General features: G+C 43.6%; 1 protein-coding gene across 2 annotated transcripts; it reads left to right on the top strand.

Annotated features, from left to right (window-relative positions):
- The first annotated feature begins 2,430 nt into the window (after positions 1-2,430).
- On the top strand, positions 2,431-20,425 carry LOC109875958 (centrosomal protein of 95 kDa). Of its 2 annotated transcripts, none has more exons than XM_020468417.2 (21): positions 2,431-2,842; positions 5,607-5,735; positions 6,030-6,137; positions 8,273-8,386; positions 9,888-10,005; positions 10,706-10,827; positions 12,381-12,616; positions 15,302-15,368; positions 15,529-15,596; positions 15,788-15,957; positions 16,170-16,299; positions 16,623-16,740; positions 17,002-17,195; positions 17,320-17,409; positions 17,598-17,751; positions 18,061-18,239; positions 18,466-18,540; positions 18,729-18,881; positions 19,164-19,310; positions 19,487-19,558; positions 19,726-20,425. In XM_020468417.2, the coding sequence occupies exons 1-21, from the start codon at positions 2,818-2,820 to the stop codon at positions 19,900-19,902; spliced, it is 2,646 nt and encodes an 881-aa protein (XP_020324006.1). In that variant the 5' UTR covers positions 2,431-2,817; the 3' UTR covers positions 19,903-20,425. The 2 variants fall into 2 exon arrangements, with proteins under 2 accessions (XP_020324006.1, XP_020324005.1); XM_020468416.2 differs by having other exon boundaries at positions 2,432-2,842; positions 16,167-16,299.
- Positions 20,426-21,325: the final 900 nt, after the last annotated feature.

Genomic DNA, 21,325 nt, shown 5'->3' with positions numbered 1-21,325 from the left:
CGCGTCTCCTTCCTGAGCGGTATGACGGCTGCGTGGTCCCATGGTGTTTATACTTGCGTACTATTGTTTGTACAGATGAACATGGTACCTACAGGCGTTTGGAAATTGCTCCCAAGGATGAACCAGACTTGTGGAGTTCTACAATTTTTATTCTGAGGTCTTGGCTGATTTCTTTTGATTTTCCCATGATGTCAAGCAAAGAGGCACTGAGTTTGAAGGTAGGCCTTGAAATACATCCACAGGTACATCTCCAATTGACTCAAATTATGTCAATTAGCCTATCAGAAGCTTCTAAAGCCATGACATCATTTTCTGGAATTTTCCAAGCTGTTTAAAGGCACAGTCAACTTAGTGTTTGTAAACTTCTGACCTACTGGAATTGTGAGTTATAAGTGAAATAATCTGTCTGTAAACAATTGTTGGAAAAATTACTTGTGTCATGCACAAACCGACTTGCCAAAACTATAGTTGGTTAACAAGAAATTTGTGGAGTGGTTGAAAAACGAGTTTTAATTACTCCAACCTTAGTGTATGTAAACTTCCAACTTCAACTGTTAGCAAACCAGGCCAAAGACCCCTCTGAGAAACCAATATTCCTTAGCCGGCCAACAAGAATGGAATGGTCCACCGTATCAAAAGCTTTGACAAAGTCAATAAAAATAGCAGCACAATATTGCTTAGAATCAAGGGAAATGGTGACATCATTGAGGACCTTTAAAGTTGCAGTGACACATACATAACCTGGGCGGAAACCAGATTGCATACCCAAGAGGATACTATAGACATCAAGAAAGCCAGTCAGTTGATCATTGACAAGTTTTTCCAACACTTTGGATATACGGCAAAATAGAAATAGGCCTATAACAGTTAGGATTAGCTTGATCACCCCCTTTAAATAAAGGACGAACTGTAGCTGCCTTCCAAGCAATGGGAACCTCCCCAGAAAGGAGAGACAGGTTAAAAAGGTTGGAGATAGGCTTGGCGACGATATGGAAACAGTGTTGCGACAGAAGATTATGGACACAGTGTTTTACAAATAAATTATGATTGCCCAATAACTTTGAAGGTACACCGGGCAGGTGATGTTATCAAGTAACTATAAAGCTCTATTTCACATTTACTAAATGCTTACAAAATTATTGTTTTAAACTATACAAATATTGTTTCTTTGCAAGACAAGGATTGTCCTGACTTTCAAGAATGCCTGAATGCTTCGCCTTGCTTTTCTGTTTCGCCGGCAAGTTTCACCATACAATAATTACAATGGCACATGAGAATTATTGGAATATGGCAAATATTAGTCAATTCTCACATTCTATCCATGCAGGCTTTTGCAGCTACCTGAGACATTAAACAGATAGGTGGGAGGGCATACAGGCTGTCCGCCAATTTATTAATTCACAATTTGACTAAATGGGTAAACACTTAAATCACAACATTTTTATTCAACACTGTAGGATTTTGTGGTGTCATTATGTCCAGCTGAGATTATATATATATATATATTTAATTTTCATTGAAAGCATGTCTAAGAAGCGGTAGATCTGTTCTATGTGCCGATTTCTATGTTTCCTGTTAAGTTTCGTACACAAGCTGAAAACACAATATTTTTGGTTATGGGAAAATATATTTTACAGCAGTTTAGACCCTGGTCCTCGAGTACTCCCAACAGTAAACATATTTATTGTAACTCTGGACAAGCACACCTGATTCAACTTGTCAACTAATCCACAAGTCCTCAATGAGTTGAATTAGACGTGTTTGTCAAGGGCTACAACGAAACTGTACTGTTGGGGCACACGAATACCAGGGTTGGGAAACACTGGTTTAGATGGTACAATGATTCTCTACACAACGACTGCTTATTTTGTCACAAAAACTGAAATAAGGCGAACTATTACAATGTTTGCAATCGGGAAATGGGGGAGTTTCAATTTAAATGTACCCTAGCAGGCAATTGTCGCATCTATTTTCTATGCGAACTTTGAGTGTAGAAAGTAAAGGCAACAAAGTTAATGACTTCTCAAACCCAGTCCTGGTCTGTTTCGCTAGCCATCCCGGAAGTCTCGCGACGTTGGGCCTCTGGGTTTACAAACTCTGGGAACTACTTTAAGACAGATACTCGGAAGAACACCCTGTCTACCATGTGATATTTTAATAACAAATATGGTTAATTTATTAAATGTCTGTCTGTGATATATTGTAAAATAACTGAAGAGTCAACTGGACTAAACCAGAACAAAGAGAAAAGAGTACAAGGAACCATTTTTCCCGAACATTCATAAGCTACTTCCGGAAACAAAGTGCCAGTTTACCATGGTCGTCACTAGTTACTACATCCACAAAGTCATAAATCCCGCCTGTTTCTACAATGCATTTTCTTAAAATGTGATTTTAAACCTAACCCTAACATTGACCACACTGCTAAGCTCATGTCCAACTCAAACCTCAAATTAAGACCAAAAAGCTAATTTTTGTTTCATGAATTTTTACAATATATACATTTGGACTTTGTGTCTAGGGTAACTAGTGAAAACCGTTTTCCACCCAATCAGAAAACACTTGCATTTTAAAATGTCGATTACTTTCTGCTTGGCAGCCGGCACACTTTTAATTTCTGTTCTCATTATGAATGTTAATCAGTGAGTGACGAACCTCGAAATTTGGAAAACGTACTGCTACTAGCTAGCAATGCTAGTTCTTCTTTTCAGAGGTCAAGAGAGACAGTATTGTTGACAATTGCTTCACTTTCGTTGTTGCCAGCTCGGCTGACTACCACACAGCAAGCAAGCTGGCTAGCTTGCTAGTTAATGCCGAATGGGAACCCAAGAAGATGAGCGAGGTAAGCTAACGACTGTTAGTTAGTAAATTAATTAAGAAGAAATAGCACCTAACTTGGTGGTTACTGTGTTTGGTAGCTAGCGATACCAATCAGGATAATAACTACATAGTAGGCTATTTAAGGAGTTATTCAGTACTTTTCGTGAACCTAGCTATCTGCCTACTCTAACATACATAGCCAGTTTGCTAACTACAGTAGTGTTCTTTGCGTTAGTATTAACGTTAGCTGGCTTACCCCACTGTAGTTGGTGTTGCTAACATTTCTAACGTTAGCTAACATACTGTGCCTGCCTTCTGCCCGCGCATGCCCCCAAATTAGCCGCCAGTATGTCAACAATCATTTTGGGATGGTTGCCACCAACTGAGCAGTTTTGTTGTGCATTTTTGTCAACGTCTGTAAACAAACTGAATCAAATCACATTTATTTATAAAGTCCTTTTTACATTAGCAGTTGTCACACAGTGCTTATACAGAAACCCAGCCTAAAACCCCAAACAGTAAGCATTGCAGATGTAGAAGCACAGTGGCAAGGAAAAAAACACCCTAGAAAGGCAGAAACCTAGAGAGGAACCAGGCTCAAAGGGGTGGCCAGTCTTCTTCTGGCTGTGCCGGGTGGAGATTATAAGAGCACATGGCCATTAAGGCCAGATCGTTCTACAAGATGTTCATAGATGACCAGCAGGGTCAAATAATAATCACAGGGGTTGTAGAGGGTGCAACAGGTCAGCACCTCAGGAGTAAATGTAAGTTGGCTTTTCATAGCCAAGTATTCAGAGGTCGAGACAGCAGGTGCGAGAGAAAGGGTTAAAAAAAAAAATAGCAGGTCTGGGACAAAGTAGCACGTCAAGTGAACAGATCAGGGATCCATAGCCACAGGCAGAACAGTTGAAACTGGAGCAGCAGCACGACCACGTGGACTGAGGACGGTGACAGCCAGTAGTCATTTGGCCAGGTAGTCCTCAGGCAGTGTCCTGGGGCTCAGGTCGTCTGTGAGGGGAGAGAGCGAGATGGGAGATTTACTTAAATTCACACAGAACACCAGATAAGATAGGAGAATTTCACCAGACAGGACAGACTAACCCTAGTCCCCCGGCACATAGATGATACCCCCGGACAGGGCCAACCAGGCAGGATATAATCCCACCTACTTTGCCAAAGCACAGCCCCCACACCACTAGAGGGATATCAACAGACCACTAACTTACTACCCTGAGCCAAGGCCGAGTATATCCCACGAAGATCTCCACGGCACAAGCCCGAGGGGGGCGCAAAACTGGACAGAAAGGTCACGTTAGTGACTCAACCCACTTAAGTTGAGTAAAGCGAAAAAAAAGCCTCGCGCGACGTGACGCACCCCTCCTAGGGACGGCATGGAATAGCACTAGTAAGCCAGTGACACAGTCCCAATAGTTTCAGAGGCAGAGAATCCCAGTGGAGAGAGGGGAGCCGGCCAGGCATGGACAGCAAGGCGGTTCGTCACTCTAGTGCCTTGCCCTTCACCTTCACACCCCTGGGCCAGACTACACTCAATCATAGGGCCAACTGAAGAGATGAGTCTTCTGTAAAGACTTAAAGGTCGAGACAGTCTGCGTCTCTCACAATGATAGGCAGACCATTCCATACAAATTTAGCTCTATAGGAGAAAGCCCCTGCCTCCAGCTGTTTGCTTAGAAATTCTAGGGACAATAAGAAGGCCTGTGACTTTTGACTGTAGGCAGGAGCAGGTCCATGTAGCAAGTCCATGTAATGCTTTGTAGGCTAGCAGTAAAACCTTGAAATCAGCCCTAGCGTTAACAGGAAGCCAGTGTAGAGAGGCTAGAATTGGAGTAATATGATCAAATTTTTTGTTTCTATTCAAGATTCTAGCAGCTGTATTTAACTCTAACTGAAGTTTATTTGGTGCTTCATCCGGTTAGCCGAAGAGTAGAGCATTACAGTAGTCTTAAACTGGAAGTGACAAAATATTATTGATATGTTCATCAAAAGAGAGATCGGTGTCCAGAGTAATGCAGAGGTCCTTCAGTTTTATTTGAGATGACTGTACAACCATCAAGATTAATTGTAAAATCAAACAGCAGATGTCTTGGGTCCTGGAACTAACATCTGTTTTTTCAGAGTTTAAAAGTAAAACATTTGCTGCCATCCACTTCCTTATGTCTGAAACACAGACAGAGTATAGAATATACAGTATAATGAAAACAATGATGGTCCTAAAACAGAATCTTGAGGAACACCGAAACTTATATTGATTTGTCAGAGGACAAACCATTCACAGAGACAAACTGATATCTTTCCAACAGATAAGATCTAAACCAGACACAAACTTGTCCGTGTAGACCAATTGGGGTTTCCAATCTCTCTAAAATAATGTGGTGATTGATGGTGTCAAAAGCGGCACTAAGATCAAAAGCGGCACTAAGCCATTAAAAGGTAATTTACCACCTTCACAATGCAGTCTCAGTACTATGATGGGGTCTTCAACCAGACTGGAGCATTTTGAAAACATTATCTGGCTTCGGGAAGGCAGCGAGTTTCTGCTGAACAGCTTTGTCAAAACACTGAGAGGAATGGGAGATTCGATATAGGCCGGTAGTTTTTACATTTTTCCGGGTCAAGGTTTGGCTTTTTGAGGAGAGGCTTTATTACTGCCACTTTTAGTTTTAACGTAGCCTAGTTCTTAACTGCTCCAAGAAGTGTGATCTACACTATTCACTTTATTCATAAATTCAAGGTCTGCATTTAGTGTGTAATGTCCCTTTTTACAGATTGGGTGGACGTGGCGAATGATATCCTTAGCAAGTGTCACATTAACCTAAGACTGAAGAAGGTGACGGACTGTAATGCCAATGTTTTTGCCGCCTTGTATGAGGCCATCTTGGGAGAGAAAGTCCCAGGTAAGTTTACACCAAACATGACACAATAAACATGCCCACCAAAAGAGCAATATGTATTTTTTGAGACCTATCAACTGTCCCATTTTAGTTCATGTTTAGATTGTTTTTTTTTAATGCATGCTGTTAAGGCCAACTGAGTGCTTTAGAGGAGAGTATTCTTAGAATTTCAAGAATGCCACACAGTGCTACTTATGATCGTCAAACCTGCCAACACAAGGCTGTGTTTGTCAATGGGCTAGTAAGTGGCCAAAGTGCACAAGAGGCTGTGATTTGGAATCGTGTGTGTGTGTGTAGACTACATCGCCACCCCAGGCAGTCAGGAGGATGATGTCCACAACATCCAGTCTGTGATCGACTCCCTGGCTCTGGATTACCTTCAGATCAGCCTTTCACACATCACAGGTGAGCAGCTCTTACGCTTGACTCACTATTCACTAGTTAATTAACTAGTAACTACTCCTTATTCCCTAGGTATTCACTTGCTATTCAGTCATTCATCATCTGATCAAGTCAAATGTTATTTGTCACATGCTTCGTAAACCGGTGTGGGCTAACAGTGAAATGCTTACTTCCAAACAATGCAGAGAGAAATAAAAATGAGGAATAAATACACAAGTAATGATAACTTGGCTATATACACAGGGTACAAGTACTGAGTCGTTGTGCAGGGATACGAGGTAATTGAGGTAGATGTGTACATATAGGTAGAGATAAAGTGACTAGGCAACAGGATAGATACACTGCTGTTACTGTTTTATGTGATGAGTCAAAAGAGTTAGTGCAAAAAGGGTAAATGCAGATAGCTATTGGTTACTATTTAGCTAACTATTTAGCAGTCTTATGTAGGGCTGGGCAGTATGCACAGACCTGTTTGGGTTTTTACTTTACCTTCTATACCGGTATTTGAATGTTTGGTTTGTTAAATGTGGCACGCAGCGTGTAACGTCCATTTTTATAGTCTACTTTGCTACTTGAGTCATCTCTCTCCACTCTCTCTATGCCGCGTTCCACCCAGACCTAGCCACGCTCCCTGTCACTCAAGGAGCGCATTTGATGTTCGTCAAGCACGAGACACTTGGTTCAGTCTGCATGGTCAATGCAGCATGTGCAACACTGTTGATGACAACGATGCAGTTGGCACTTTGCTTCTTAATATAAACCTACTAGCATTCTGTAATTACACAATTTAACTTGTGTTTCTTACATATGAAAACAGCTAGTTTGTCTTTTCTTATCAAGTTGTTCCGACATCGTGGTAGCTGCTGTTTGTTAGCTAGCTAATACATGTACTGAGTAAGAGCAAGCGTGATTTGCTATACAACCTGATAATACCAGTGATTGTGTAGACTTAAATCAGCACGTTTGTGCAACAGTGTCTTAAAAATTAAAGAGGTAAACGCAAAGCTAGAAAATGTTAGCTACATGAAGTAGCTAAGAGAACGTTCAATTAGAGATCGACCGATTAGGATTTTTCAACGCCGATACCGATTATTGGAGGACCAAAAAACCCCGATATCGATTAATCGGACGATTTAAAAAAAAAAAAGAGAGAAAAAAAAGAGAAATAAATATATATATATAAATGTATTTGTATTAATGACAATTACAACAATACTGAATGAACAGTTATTTTAACTTAATATAATACATAAATAAAATCAATTTAGCCTCAAGTAGATGAAACATGTTAAATTTGGTTTAAATAATGCGACCGGTTACGACAGAGCCTGGGCGCGAACCCAGGGTCTCTTGTGGCATCTGCAGTTACAGCGCCCTTAACCACTGCGCCACCCGGGAGGCCTACACTATTATATTCCAACTATATAATTAGAATAGACTTTCTATTCCCATGATTCCAACAGTTAACCCAAGTGTTTTGCTCTAAATCGCAAGTCAAATTGCAACATTTGGTTAAAAATAAGGCCCAGATTACTTGCCCATATCGTGCAGCCCTACGTGGCAGCGTGAAAATATAGAAATTTATGAAAATTATCATTTTTGGGGGGTTGAAGTTGAATTGAACAGTATAAAACAATCAGAATGGAGAAAGACCCATTGAAATGACTTAGAATGTATGTGATGCCACCCTAGGGTCACACACTACTCATAAAGAAATTTTGAACTTTTATTATTAAAAAAACATATCGTACATTTTTTTTAATAGCGTGATATAATATTTTGGCCATATCGCCCAGCCCATGTCTTATAGCATGGGGGTAGAAGCTGTTCAGGGTCCTGTTAGTTCCAGACTTGGTGCATCAGTACTGCTTGCCGTGCGGTATCAGAGAGAACCGAAGATGAATGCTGAAAGAAAATCAAGTGATCTATTTAGCTACAACCAGAGGGTCTCTGGCTAAATTGCTGTTTCGATTTCAAAGCACAGCCTTGTTCAGAGCAAACACAACCCTCTTTGTTTAGGATAATTCACCGTAAAAAGATGCAGACTCGTTGGTTCTATTAAAAGGACAACAATGTGGTGTTTATTATGGTTCCACTGATTCATCGCTTGTCCTAATGGGTTTTTCCCCCGGCTCTAGGCGAGAACATTGTACGAGGGGACAAGGAGTCCATCAAGAACCTGTTGGAGATCTTTGACGGGCTGCTTGAGTATCTCACCGAACAGATCAGTGAAGAGGAGTCGCAAAATGGAGGTAGACAAAAAAATCTTATTTTACTCCATTACCCTCTCAACTGTTATATTTAGGCTAACCTTTATTTAACCAGGAAGTTCTATTGAGGTCAGAAGACCTGCCTGGAAACATACCTAAACATACAGCTGTTCTTCCTGACCTGATATCACCACTGTTCTTTCTGATCTCATATCACCCCTGTTCTTTCTGATCTCATATCACCCCTGTTCTTTCTGATCTCATATCACCACTGTTCTTTCTGATCTCATATCACCCCTGTTCTTTCTGATCTCATATCACCACTGTTCTTTCTGATCTCATATCACCCCTGTTCTTTCTGATCTCATATCACCCCTGTTCTTTCTGATCTCATATCACCCCTGTTCTTTCTGATCTCATATCACCCCTGTTCTTTCTGATCTCATATCACCCCTGTTCTTTCTGATCTCATATCACCCCTGTTCTTTCTGATCTCATATCACCCCTGTTCTTTCTGATCTCATATCACCCCTGTTCTTTCTGATCTCATATCACACATGAAGTGGACATAATGGCCTTTCTAAACCCGTTTTAGAGGCGGCTGGCTCTGGGATTACTGGGAAGCGGTTGGCAGCGCTCTGCATGTCTTTGTGTCCATCTATGGTGGAATGGTGGTCTGCTGGCCCTCTCTCCCATCGCAAAACACCAATTAGACTTTTAATGACCAGACTATCTGTCTGGACATTTAAATGTTCAGAAGGCTCTGGTGAAAATGACTGGTTTATCAAAATGGATAGGGTTGGTGACTCTGCGTGAGTCCAAAAGGAGCTGTGAAGTATTGGTTGATAATCCACCGATAACTGATTTTTCAATATATAGGATTAAAAAAAGGGACTCATGCTTACCATAACACTTGCAGCCATTCTCATTGTCATTCGTTTCACAATGTAATAAATCGACATTTGAACCATATTTCTTGGACAGTTGTTCTTTTGAATATAATTTTATGCGAATACAGTGTGGGAAAATTACACATTTTTATTTTCCCGGCATAAAACAGTGTATCGGCAGATACATCGGTATCAGTGAGTTTTGTTACCCCCCCCCCCCCCAGAAAATCCAAACCGCCATCAGGCCCAGAATAACATATCGCCCGGGCTCTAGTTTAAACCGCTTGATATTTCTAATTACTGGGATAGGCTATGCATGAGTCGTTACAGATAATGTTACTGTCACACTCGATGAACTCTGTCGATGCACTTTCACAATGACATGGCTAGAACAGTTGCTTGTTTCACTTCAGCTTTCGGAAATGGGGTTGGATCTATGTGTCTATGGATTGCTATGTTCCGAGTGCTTATTCTACTACTCTGACTGAGTCAATGTGACTTAAATATTTGTATAATTACGGACTGATTGGTGGTCTGAAAGTCTACTGGTAGCTTGTTCGTTTCGTCATTGCAACACAGCAGGAGCCTGTCAACTTCACCACATTGCGCCACGCTGTAATCACCCTTCAACCCTCCCCTTTTCCTCCCTCCAGACAAGGAACCAAACGGTGTTCCTGTTGAGGATGCCCCCCTCCCTACAGGGACAGTGGTCCCCCAGACAGAGGAACAGGAGGCCCTAATGGAGAGAGCCTCCCAGTATTCTAGTGTGCAGTGAGTGTTTTAAAGATATTCTATGCTACAGGTTCTTTGTAAATTTCCATGGTTTCAGAATCAGTTCCTTCTTTGAGCAGGGTTCCAATTCTGTTGATACAACCAAAGACACTACATCACGAGATAATACATGTATATATGCCATTTAGCAGACACTTTTATCCAAAGCGACTTAGTCATGCATGCATGCATACATTTTTCATATGGGTGGTCCCGGGAATCGAACCCACTACCCTGGCATTGCAAATGCCATGCTCTAGCAACTGCACCAGACAGGACCACTTCAAATGCCATCATCGTGTAAGTCAAGTCGGTACATCCTATTGACACAACAGCCAGTCAGGGAGCACAACACAAATGTCAACCGTAACGGCGAATGCTAAGGTTGGACACGGAACACAAACATCTGTGACCTCACTATGTCTACTCAGCCTGTTCCGTTGGCTGTCGCACAGAAAGGCTGGCTGGAAAGTCAACAAAGCTGAATGAGTCATTGTGGGTGAGGTAAACCTCTGTTCCTAAACCAGGAAACTCGATGCATTGTTTTGAATAAGTGCAGGTTGTACTTGTTCTAACTAACTGGTATCACACAAACCAGATACACCGATGCACTTCCATTGAACTGTTTGGGTGGTCTTTCCTTTGGTTTACTTTGATAGTGATACATCTGTAACTTTACGATGTTTCTTTTATCTTCCAGCTCTGCCGTCCAGTCTAGCAGCAAACATTCCCTTCACTCTTGGAATGCAGAGGAGACGGGCTCGACCAATGAGCTTATCCTCCTGGGAGACTCCGCCCGCACGTTCACGGCCAAACAAGAAGGTAGGCGGGACCAAAAGCTTGTTCCTGGCCCATGACATAGAATGCTGAAAAAGGAAAAGCTTTCCTCTGTCTTTCTGTATTTACATTTGGAATCAAATCCCATTTTATTTGCCACATGTTTCGTACACAACCGTTGTAGAGTAACAGTGAAATGCTTACTGACGGGTCCTTTCCCAACAATGCAGAGTTAAAGATAGAAATAGTAACAGAAGGAATACATACCGAGTTGAGGAATACTGTACCGAGTTGATGTGTAGGGGTACGAGGTAATTACATTCACATAACATTCAGACGCCCTTATGCAGAGTGTTGGGGTGTCAGTGTAAAGTATGTGTGAGTGTGTGGGTAGAGTCCAGTGTGTGTGCATAGTCGGTGCAAGAGAGTTGGTGCAAAAATGGTCAATGCAGGAAGTCCTGGTAGATATTTGATTAGCTATGTTTTGGGGTCTTCGTCCGACACCGCCTGGTATACAGGTCCTGGATGGCAGGGAGCTCGGCCCCAGTGATGTACTGGGTAGGACTCGCCACCCTCTGTAGCGCCTTGCGGTCTGGTGTCTTGCAGTTGGTGTAACAAGCGGTGATGCAGCCAGTCAAGCTGCTCTCAATGGTGCAGCTGTATAATTGTTTGAGGATCTGAGGGCCCGTGATAAATCTTTTCAGAGAGGTTGTTGGCCTTGCACCACACCGCCCGGTCTCTGACATCCTCCCTATAGATTTTGTACACTGGTTTTTCTATTGTGTTATTGACTGTATGTTTGTTTATGTGTAACTCTGTGTTGTTGTTGTTGCACTGCTTTGCTTTATCTTGGCCAGGTCGCAGTTGTAAATGAGAACTTGTTCTCAACTGGCCTACCTGGTTAAATAAAATAGGCTGCCTCGTTGTCGGTGAGCAGTCCTACCACCGTTGTCGTCAGCAAACTTCATCCACCTTTCGCTTATCAAACGGCACATGTCTTTTTTTGCTGTCTTTCCTATGGAAATCTTTATGGAGACAGTGCGGAATGTTATGTGGTCAGGGGGTTCGTTTTTCCTCAAGTGGAAGTTTTTTAAAAAACAACGAGGATTATGTCACCGTTCCCTTTTTACAAGCCCCTGTCCTCTCATTATTTTCCACTAAGTCCTCATGAGTCCCTACGTTTGGTTTTAATGATAGTCTTCAACAACGGGTTAGTTAGAATATGAATGGCCCGTGTACTTGTCTTTGCTCCATTGTATGGATCTTGTGTATATTCGCAAGACAATCCCAGGGTTATTGGCAAGGCATATATAAGCTAGGAGTACAGAACTGTATCTGAGAAAATAATTCAGAACTGTAGGCTACTTAAAGAACAGTGAGCCAGTTGAGGCAAATCTGATTGTATAGAAACAAAAATAATATTTTACTTGAACCTTTGTTCAAACAGCCTGCATAACACTATTATAACATGACACGAATAGCCATAGCATCTGTTAACCATGGGAACTACAGTACTGAACAGTGTACACATACGCCTATAATACATTGCCTACAAAATCTACACCTCTAACCGCTTCTATTTTACCCCTCCCTAACAGTGGAAGCCTCTTCCCAAGCTCCGGGCCCCAGCACCACGTGTGCCCCGGGAACCCCAGGCACCCAGGCCACTCTACTGAGGGAGCCCCTGCGCTCGGCCATCCCCCTGCAACCCCCCTACCAGACCACCCCCCACAGGCCCGACAGAGCTCCCCACTCGGGTAGCCAGTCTCCCCCAGCCAACGGTCTCCGCAGCGGGGCTGCAGTGGTGCAGGAGGCACCCACTGGCACCTCAGAGGTATGTCCGTGTAGTCATATATATCTATGCTGAGTCTATTCAAATGACGCTTTGTAATACAGTATCAACTTTCCGAAGACACGTTTTAACCAGTATTTCAAAGCTCTCAGAAAACGACTGTGTTCTGAAACGCATTCTGAAGTGACCTCAGCCAATTACAGTTTATAGAACTGTAGCTTCCTTCCTCCTCTGACAAAGGATGAGCTGTTGCTGACTCATGCCGACTCATCCAAAATGGCCACGAGACTCATCACAGGAGTCACTTTTCCAATATGTTCCTCCTCTCTGTTTATGGGCGGCAACACCTGGGAATCACGTCACATCCCACCTGCATGCCTCTGGCAAGTCCAGACACGCTAGCAGGGGCAAATACTTTCCACTTGTTATTCCATTACCAACTGGTACTCGCTATGTCTGAAGAATAGCCAATACTATGACTGAGAAATTGGACATCAGTGGATCTAGAGTTGGAGAGACCTGACTGAGAAACAGTTCTACATTCCCATGTCATTTACAATATGACCCAGGGCCATATGTCCCCACCCAGCACAAGTTTCCACCCTAGAAGGAATGCAATGTTTCCACCTTATAGTCTCTCCACTGGGAAGAAAGACTGCATCATGGAACAGACCAGTGACGCAACTGAAGGTATAGGCCCAGTCAGTTAGTCAGGAGATATATATATACAGTGGGGCAAAAAATGTTTAGTCAGCCACCAATTGTGCAAGTTCTCCCACCTAAAAAGATGAGAGAGGCCTGTAATTTTCATCATGAAAATTATTGCAATTTGCAAATAAATTAATTATAAAAATCCTACAATGTGATTTTCAGGATTTTTTTTCGTTCTCATTTTATCTGTCATAGTTGAAGTGTACCTATGATGAAAATTACAGGCCTCATCTTTTTAAGGGGGAGAACTTGCACAATTGGTGGCTGACTAAATACTTTTTTGCCCCACTGTGTGTGTGTATATATATATATATATCTCAGCAAAAAAGAAACGTCCTCTCACTGTCAACTGCTTTTATTTTCAGAAAACTTAACTATTGTGTGAATATTGGTATGAACATAAGATTCAAGAACTGAGACATGAACTGAACAAGTTCCACAGACATGTGACTAAGAGAAATGGAATAATGTGTCCCTGAACAAAGGGGGGGTCAAAATCAAAGGTAACAGTCAATATCTGGTGTGGCCACCAGCTGCATTAAGTACTGCAGTGCATCTCCTCCTCATGGACTGCACTGGATTTGCCAGTTCTTGCTGTAAGATACCCCACTCTTGCCTGCAATGACAACAAGCTCAGACCGATGATGCTGTGACACACCGCCCCAGACCATGACGGACCCTCCACCTCCAAATCGATCCCACTCCAGAGTACAGGCCTCAGTGTAACGCTCATTCCTTCGACGATAAACGTTAAAGACAAAACCGCGACTCGTCAGTGAAGAGCACTTTTTGCCAGTCCTGTCTGGTTCAGCAATGGTGGGTTTGTGCCCATAGATGACGTTGTTGCCAGTGATGTCTGGTGAGGACCTGCCTTACAACAGGCCCTCAGTCCAGCCTCTCTCAGCCTATTGCAGACAGTCTAAGCACTGATGGTGTAACTCGGGCAGTTGTTGCCATCCTGTACCTGTCCCGCAGGTGTGATGTTTGGATGTACCGATGTTGTTACACGTGGTCTGCCACTGCGAGGACAAACAGCTGTCCATCCTGTCTCCCTGTATGTAGCTCTATCTTAGGCGTCTCACAGTACGGACTTTGCAATTTATTGCCCTGGCCACATCTGCAGTCGTCATGCCTCCTTGCAGCATGCCTAAGGCACGTTCACGCAGATGAGCAGGGACCCTGGGCATCTTTCTTTTGGTGTTTTTCAGAGTCAGTAGAAAGGCCTCTTTAGTGTCCTAAGTTTTCAGAACTGTGACCTTAATTGCCTACCATCTGTAAGCTGTTAGTGTCTTAACGACCATTCCACAGGTGAGTGTTTATTAATCGTTTATGGTTAATTGAACAAGCATGGGAAACAGTGTTTAAACCCTTTACAATGAAGATCTGTTTGGATTTTTACAAATTAACCTTGAATGACAGGGTCCTGCAAAAGGGATGTTTTTCTGTGTATGTGTGTGTATATATATATCTATATACATACCCCATGATCTCACATACCATTATGGGCGATGGTAAGGAGCTGTGGTGTAGATGAAATAAAATCAAGTATTTACCTAAATTGACCTGCACACACTACTGCTATTCTTTCTGTGTCTCATTCTAATTCACTGCAATAAGGCAGTGTACTACAACTACTGTATTCACTTAGCATTGTTTTACAGTTTAGTCAGTTAGCAGACTTACAGGGTCAATTAGGGTAAAGTGTCTTTCTCAAAGGCACATTGACAGATTGGGCATTCGAACAGCGACCTTAACCGCTAGACTACCTGTGACACTGGTATTTCAATGCTTTGTACTGGTAGCGGTAGTTCACGTCATGCATCTCTTGTGTGATATGTCGTTAGCATCCGCTAGCTAGCCACTGAGACTCCTCCTCTTGCTGGGTTCTCTTTTATCACAGTGTGATTTGAGTGTGAATTCTTCCCCCTCCCCCACTGAGTGGAAATGCATCCACCCCTTTGTCTCTGTCCCCTTTTCTCTGACTAATGAATGACCATCTCTCTCTCCCTCTCTCAGTCCCCAAGGCCAGTGGCTGACACAGTTACCAATGGAGTGCGCTCGCCAACCCACAACCACTCACCTGGTTAGTACACAGAACGGACTGCTCTGAATAGCACGGCTGTAGCCATTGAATTGAAGTATTTTTGCACAGCGTTCAGTTTATCAGAAATAAAAGTGTAGCACCTCAAACCATGTATCAATTTGATTGATTGATCTTACTCCTCCATGCTTTTCATTTGTAGTCGAGAGTGAGAAGTCTGTGTCCAGTCAAACCAAGGTCAGGCTAGAGGAGGCCAAGGAGCAGCCAGAGGTAAGGCATAACAAACCACTCGCACTCTACACTGTTGTAGTTACAATGCCTCAAATTAGGACTAATTCAATAATTCAAGTCTACCTCATGCCTAATTCCAATCTAATTATTTGCTAATGCATGTCCAATTTACAGCTAATTCATGACTAAATTGTTAAATATTTTGCAAATCTCTCTAATCTTCTCTATAGCCTACCAGTGTGGGGCCCAGGAGGGTTCTATTCCGGCCACAGCCAGACATTCATTTCCTCACCCTGCAGTATGAGCTGGAGGATAGGGCACCACTGGACACTGAGGAAGAGGGCGAAGAGACCTACACGCAGCAGGACAGCCGGGCTCACAGGGGGCGGACGGGGATCAGGTAAGAACAACACAATGGGAGGTGGTTAGAAAAGCATTGTAGATGCATAGCGAGAAAATCAATGTACATGAACATAAGTTAGTTACACACAGGTGTCCTACACACTGCCACTCAATCTAACATTCACCTCCCTGCCTTTCCCCTTTTGTCTCTGCTTTTCCTCTCTTTCTACCTTTTGTCCCCCTTTCCCCCTCCCTCTCTCCTGCCAGTAGTAGCAGGGTACTAGAGGAGGAGGATTGTGAGGAGCCTCTCTCCTGGCGTAGACAGAGAAACAGGAAGGCAGAACAGGAGCTGCACCACATGTCTGAGAAGCTGTCCCGACGACTAGAGGAGCTGGACCTGGTGAGTGGTACACGTGTGTGTGTGTGTGTGTGTGTGTGAGAGTGACGTGCTTGTCATTATGTGGACTGTGTGTGTCAAGCTATATTTACATTGCTGGGATGCGTTCGGAGCAGTCTAACCGCGTGTCGGATGCCTTACAATCCCATTCACCAGGAGAACCTTCCCACCCGACATGCTTTCACTTGGCATGCGCCACAGCTGACCATTAATTGCACCGGTAAATTGTGTGTGGGGGGAAAACTAAGGTGTCGGACCTGGGATTGTGTCACCCCCGGCATCTCAGCAATGTACATCTAGATTTAATGTGTGTTTCCACTCGTCAGATGTTAAAGAGAGCGCTAGGAGAGAGCGGAGAGCCCAACGAGGTCAAAGAGGAGGACAAACTGTCCCACCACAGTGACAGTGTCATGGAGTGTCGCAGGCCCCCAAGGAGGCCAACAGGTACATCCTCCACCTCTTCAATCACATCAGGGGCCGTGTTCATACAGCATCTCAGATCTAGGATCAGTTTAGCCTTTTTAGATCATAAGGAATACGATTTGTATGGGCAGATCCTAGATCAGCACTCCTACTCTGAGATGCACCGCACTTCTCCAACAAAAGCACAGTTGACTCGCCTGAATGTAGAACAATAATAAGTCATTATTGACCAACTCTATGATTTAACATTTCCTCGACTTTAACCTCTGACCCTTCTCCCAGGTACTCCGCGGGCCCCCACAGCCCCCTGTACCCGCTCCCTGTCCCCCTCCCCTCCCCGGGCCCGTCGCTCTCTCTCAGGTCAGCTAGAGGGCGCCATGAGAGAGGCGGTGCGTGGAGAGGTCACACAGAGACACGCCGCCCGTACGGGCCGACAGGAACTCCACCATCTACCGCCCCCACACAAACACAGCCAGGTCAGAGGGAATTGCCATATCACATTAACCAATGCCATATTCAGTATAAAGATGAAATATTGTCACCTTTTAAGAGACAAGTTGAACTGTCTAACAGAATTGGTGTGTACACATCTCTCTCTAGCTGGAAAAAGCCTATGAGGAGGAGCTGAAAGTGTACGAGGACAGAGAACGGGCTGCTATGGCCAAGGAACGAACCAGAGCACAGGAGGCGGTGAGAGAGAGGGAGGGGGGAGGGAGAGAGAGTGGTGTGTAAACAGTATCAGACCTACTCATTTTAGCCCTGGGGAGGTGTGTGCATTGGACACCATGTGACTGTGTATACAGTAGCCCTCTGGCAGAAAGACTGTGTGTCCCAATATTATCTACAGCAGACGTTCTATGTGTGGTTCTGCCCTGTAGGAGAGGGAATACAGAGAGGCCATACTGAGAGATGTTCCCCGAACCCCCAAACCGTCCCAAGTGTACACCACAGCAGCCCAACACCGCTCCCCCAGGACCAGACAACCAACTCCGGGCCGCAGACGACAGGACAAAACCAGGAGAGCCCCACCAAGTAAGACCCCCAAGCTGGAGTGAGATGGAGACAGTATCAACTCAATCTAGTCTAAGTACTGTACAAAGTGGCTTCCTCTCCTTCATTTGCCCTGAACTAAAAACGCAGCATTGGCCTCTGAAACTAATATGGAGGATGCCTACCTGGCTATCTATTCAATCCTTTCACAACTATATATATATATATATACAACTATATATGCCTTAGGAGAAAGAGCTTGATATGGATTTGCGCATTAGTCTAAGTGCACGGTATGGATTTGGCCCTCTATATTAACTGTTTGTGCTTGTCTCTCTCTCCATTTTCCAGTGAAGGTGAAGGACAACGACCTGCTCCCCCTGCTCCTGGAGGAGTTCCCCCACCTGCACCTCTCGCCCCACGCCCTGGGCAGGATGTGGCAGCAGCAGCTGGGCCAGGTGGACCGCCTCAACGCCTCCCTCTCCCTGGACAACCAGAGGCAGGGGCCACGCACTAAACTCACCAGCCAGGTGGGGGCGCTATAACACTATCCACCATATAAACCACAGGGAGAGCTGGGAGGTTTGAGCTTAGCTTGGCTTGCCACAAGTCTCCTACCTTTCTGTAATGTTAACACAGATGTCTAAGTGCGGAGCCTGTGATTGGGCGAAGACCCCATAATGAGACCAGGGTCCACCCGTGCAACTTTTCCACATCGATCTCCTCCCGTTAACTCGTCATGTTCTCTCTCCCCAGGTGGAGGAGGTTCAGAGGAGACACAACCTGCTGGTGGAGATCATCCGCAAAGAGCAAGAACACAACAGACGCCTGGTGAGCCAGTCAAAACATGCACGAGGTTCAGTATGTAGGCTAGACACACACACACACACACACACACACACACACACACACACACACACACACATATTACCAGTCTTATTTCTCAAACACACACAGCAAGCAATAATACAATACAGCCCCTCTAACTGTACAGCCGTCTCGCTCCTCTCCCCCTCCAGAGGGATTTTAAGGAGCGTATCCAGCAACAGAAGTCGACTCAGAACCGTCTGAAGGAGCAGAGGCAGCAGATCGCCCGGGCCAAGAAGTACCACAGTGACTACCACGTCCAGCTCCGCGCGCGCATGATGAGGGCCCGTACGAAAGAGGAGAGGGTCAGTTAGTGACGCCATGCTACGCCTCAATACCCAACACGGTTTAGATGCTCCTAGAATTTCATGTTTCAACGCTTCATACAGTACTTTCCATTCCATTCTCCATCCATGTATTTTGTGAAGGGAAGATTTAACACAATTGTCATCTATTAAGCTCTATTGTAAAATAAAGTCAAAAGTAAACAGGTCATGAACACCGTGACTATACAAACACATGTAACGATATGGTGGATTGTTTAGTGGTTATTAAAGGGTTGTATAACTGTGTGTGTTGTGTTCCAGATGTTTAAGCAGGTCTTTGAGGAGGGCTTGGAGGTGCAGAAGGCTCGTCTCCGAGAGCAGAGGGCCTACGCCAAGGAGCAGCGCCAGGAGCACCAGAACAAACACCGAGACCAGATCCAGTCTATGGAGAACTATTACAAGGACCAGGTAGGACCAACACATGACCCTCTTTCATATTAACACACACACGCGTACCTTACAGATGTGGTAGGAGAGTAAGACCAAGAAACGGCTTCCTGATCTTCTCTGTTCCTACATCTGCACTGATATGAAAGAACGGGACAGCTGAAAGCTAATTCCACGCTGTTCTGCACTCTTTTCAGTTTTCATTGTTGGCTGAAACTCTCGCTATAGAGCGACAGGATATCCAAGTACGGAAGAAGGCCCAAGAAAAGGTAAATGCACGCTAATGTACACACTATTTACTACATATGCCTGTACTTTGTCTGTACATTTTGGGGAGATTTGAGATACTTGACAAGTGAACTTATTCCGGGTTCAGCATGTGACTACTACATCCTACGGTATTGGGGTCAGGATATTAAAGTGTTTCTCTCTGCAGGCCCTTCAGAAGATGAAGCGAGAGCTACGCTCCAAGATGGAGAGGGAGATAGGTGAGCTGCAGAAGATTATCGTCCAGGACGACGACGACGACTACTTCCACGGCCTGGAGGTCCAAAGGTTACGGGGTCGCGTGCAGATGGCTTCCTTCCAGTACAACACCAGCTGTCAGCACTGACCCCGCTAATGAGCTAGCAATCTATAGCTAACTACCGCTAACTTTCCTTCGGCTGCTAAAAACAAACTTTAAAGTCTCTAAAACCCACGGTTCTGAGTCCTACTCCTCGATTGTTTTAAATACTTGATTATTTAAGAATGTTAAAAAAAATGACTCCCTCACTGTGTATTTTGTGTGCTGTCGTTTTGATTTTGTCATGTGGTAAAGATGAGTAGTTTAGTAAATTGTCTTTCACAGCCAAACGGGACCATTGTGAAAATTGGATGCAACACTAATTATGAATGTCATGCCAGGACAAGATTTTTTTTTTCCCCCTCTTCCTTTTAATGGTATGCAGGATTTGTCTCCTGTAGCGTTTTTAACAGCGTTGATGAATGATTTATTTAATTGTACTGTAAATGACCTATTAATTAGTCTGGTTTTTAGGTTAACTTGTTAGGCTTTTTTAACACCAGAGAGCGCTGAAAGTTCCCTTTGCCAGTAAACTACCATACTAATAAACAAATCAGACCTGTTAAAAAGGCCAAGTAGCCGATTCCTATGCACTTCTCAGTAGTTGGGATTCAGATGTACCTTATGGAGGGTTTTGGGCGTGCTTCCATTGCACACACTGAATACATTTGAATTAAACCCCAGAAAACACACCAATGGGGTGGCCTACCAATTTGATCAGGGAGTTTTTGTTCAATTTGATTTTCTAATTTCTCTAAAACAATCCCTTTAAGGTGTATCAGCGCAAGCCTTGAATGGAGAATTGTTCAGAATATAGAAAGATGGCCATGAAAACCTACGCATATTTGTCTTTGTTCAGTACCCATTATTTAATGGAAAAATAGCCTTAGGGCACAAAAGGTGGTTTGATTCATTCTGAATGTTGGAAGTCTAATTCCTATATAATACATATACCCTAATTGCCTGCACTGATCATGAAACTGTGTGATGGCAAGTGCAAAGTAACAGTTTGAGCTCCATAATGATTAATAAGCCTATAGGTCCCGATTGATTTTTACTACAATTTGCATTTGCTAAATCAAATGTAATGGAAGGGAACGAACACGAAACTGGCTGTTAAGTATATTGCCCTACCGATTGTGGCTTAGAATATTTAACATATGCTATAGCCTACAAAATAAATTGAAGGTAACAGGAAAAGTCGAGGCCATATGATTAAAACATTCTAGGGAGCACAAAGGTTACATTTGACCCAACTTTCCTTGTCATCCAATTTGGTTTGCATATAAATCCCTACAAATAAGGCCATACAATAAAGATTCTGCATTTCATACTTGGCTGTAGGAAAGGGGCATAAATAGCTCTGCCTGTCATGTCAGTTTCCTGCAATGACTAGATTCACATTAATCGCCAAGTAAAATAGATCTATAACTCATTTATCCTATATTTACAATCCCCTTATCCAAACGGA

The sequence above is a fragment of the Oncorhynchus kisutch genome, linkage group LG1 (assembly GCF_002021735.2).
Source record: "Oncorhynchus kisutch isolate 150728-3 linkage group LG1, Okis_V2, whole genome shotgun sequence".
NCBI classification, from domain to species: domain Eukaryota; kingdom Metazoa; phylum Chordata; class Actinopteri; order Salmoniformes; family Salmonidae; genus Oncorhynchus; species Oncorhynchus kisutch.
The sequence above is the reverse complement of the archived record's forward strand: the minus strand, read 5'-3'. Positions and strand labels throughout refer to the sequence as shown.

Coding starts and splice junctions, on each gene's coding strand:
- LOC109875958 (XM_020468416.2), top strand. CDS start 2,818: ATGGGAACCCAAGAAGATGAGCGAG. Junction 2,843..5,606: donor AACCCAAGAAGATGAGCGAG/GTAAGCTAACGA, acceptor CCCTTTTTACAG/ATTGGGTGGACGTGGCGAAT. Junction 10,006..10,705: donor TCCCAGTATTCTAGTGTGCA/GTGAGTGTTTTA, acceptor TTTATCTTCCAG/CTCTGCCGTCCAGTCTAGCA.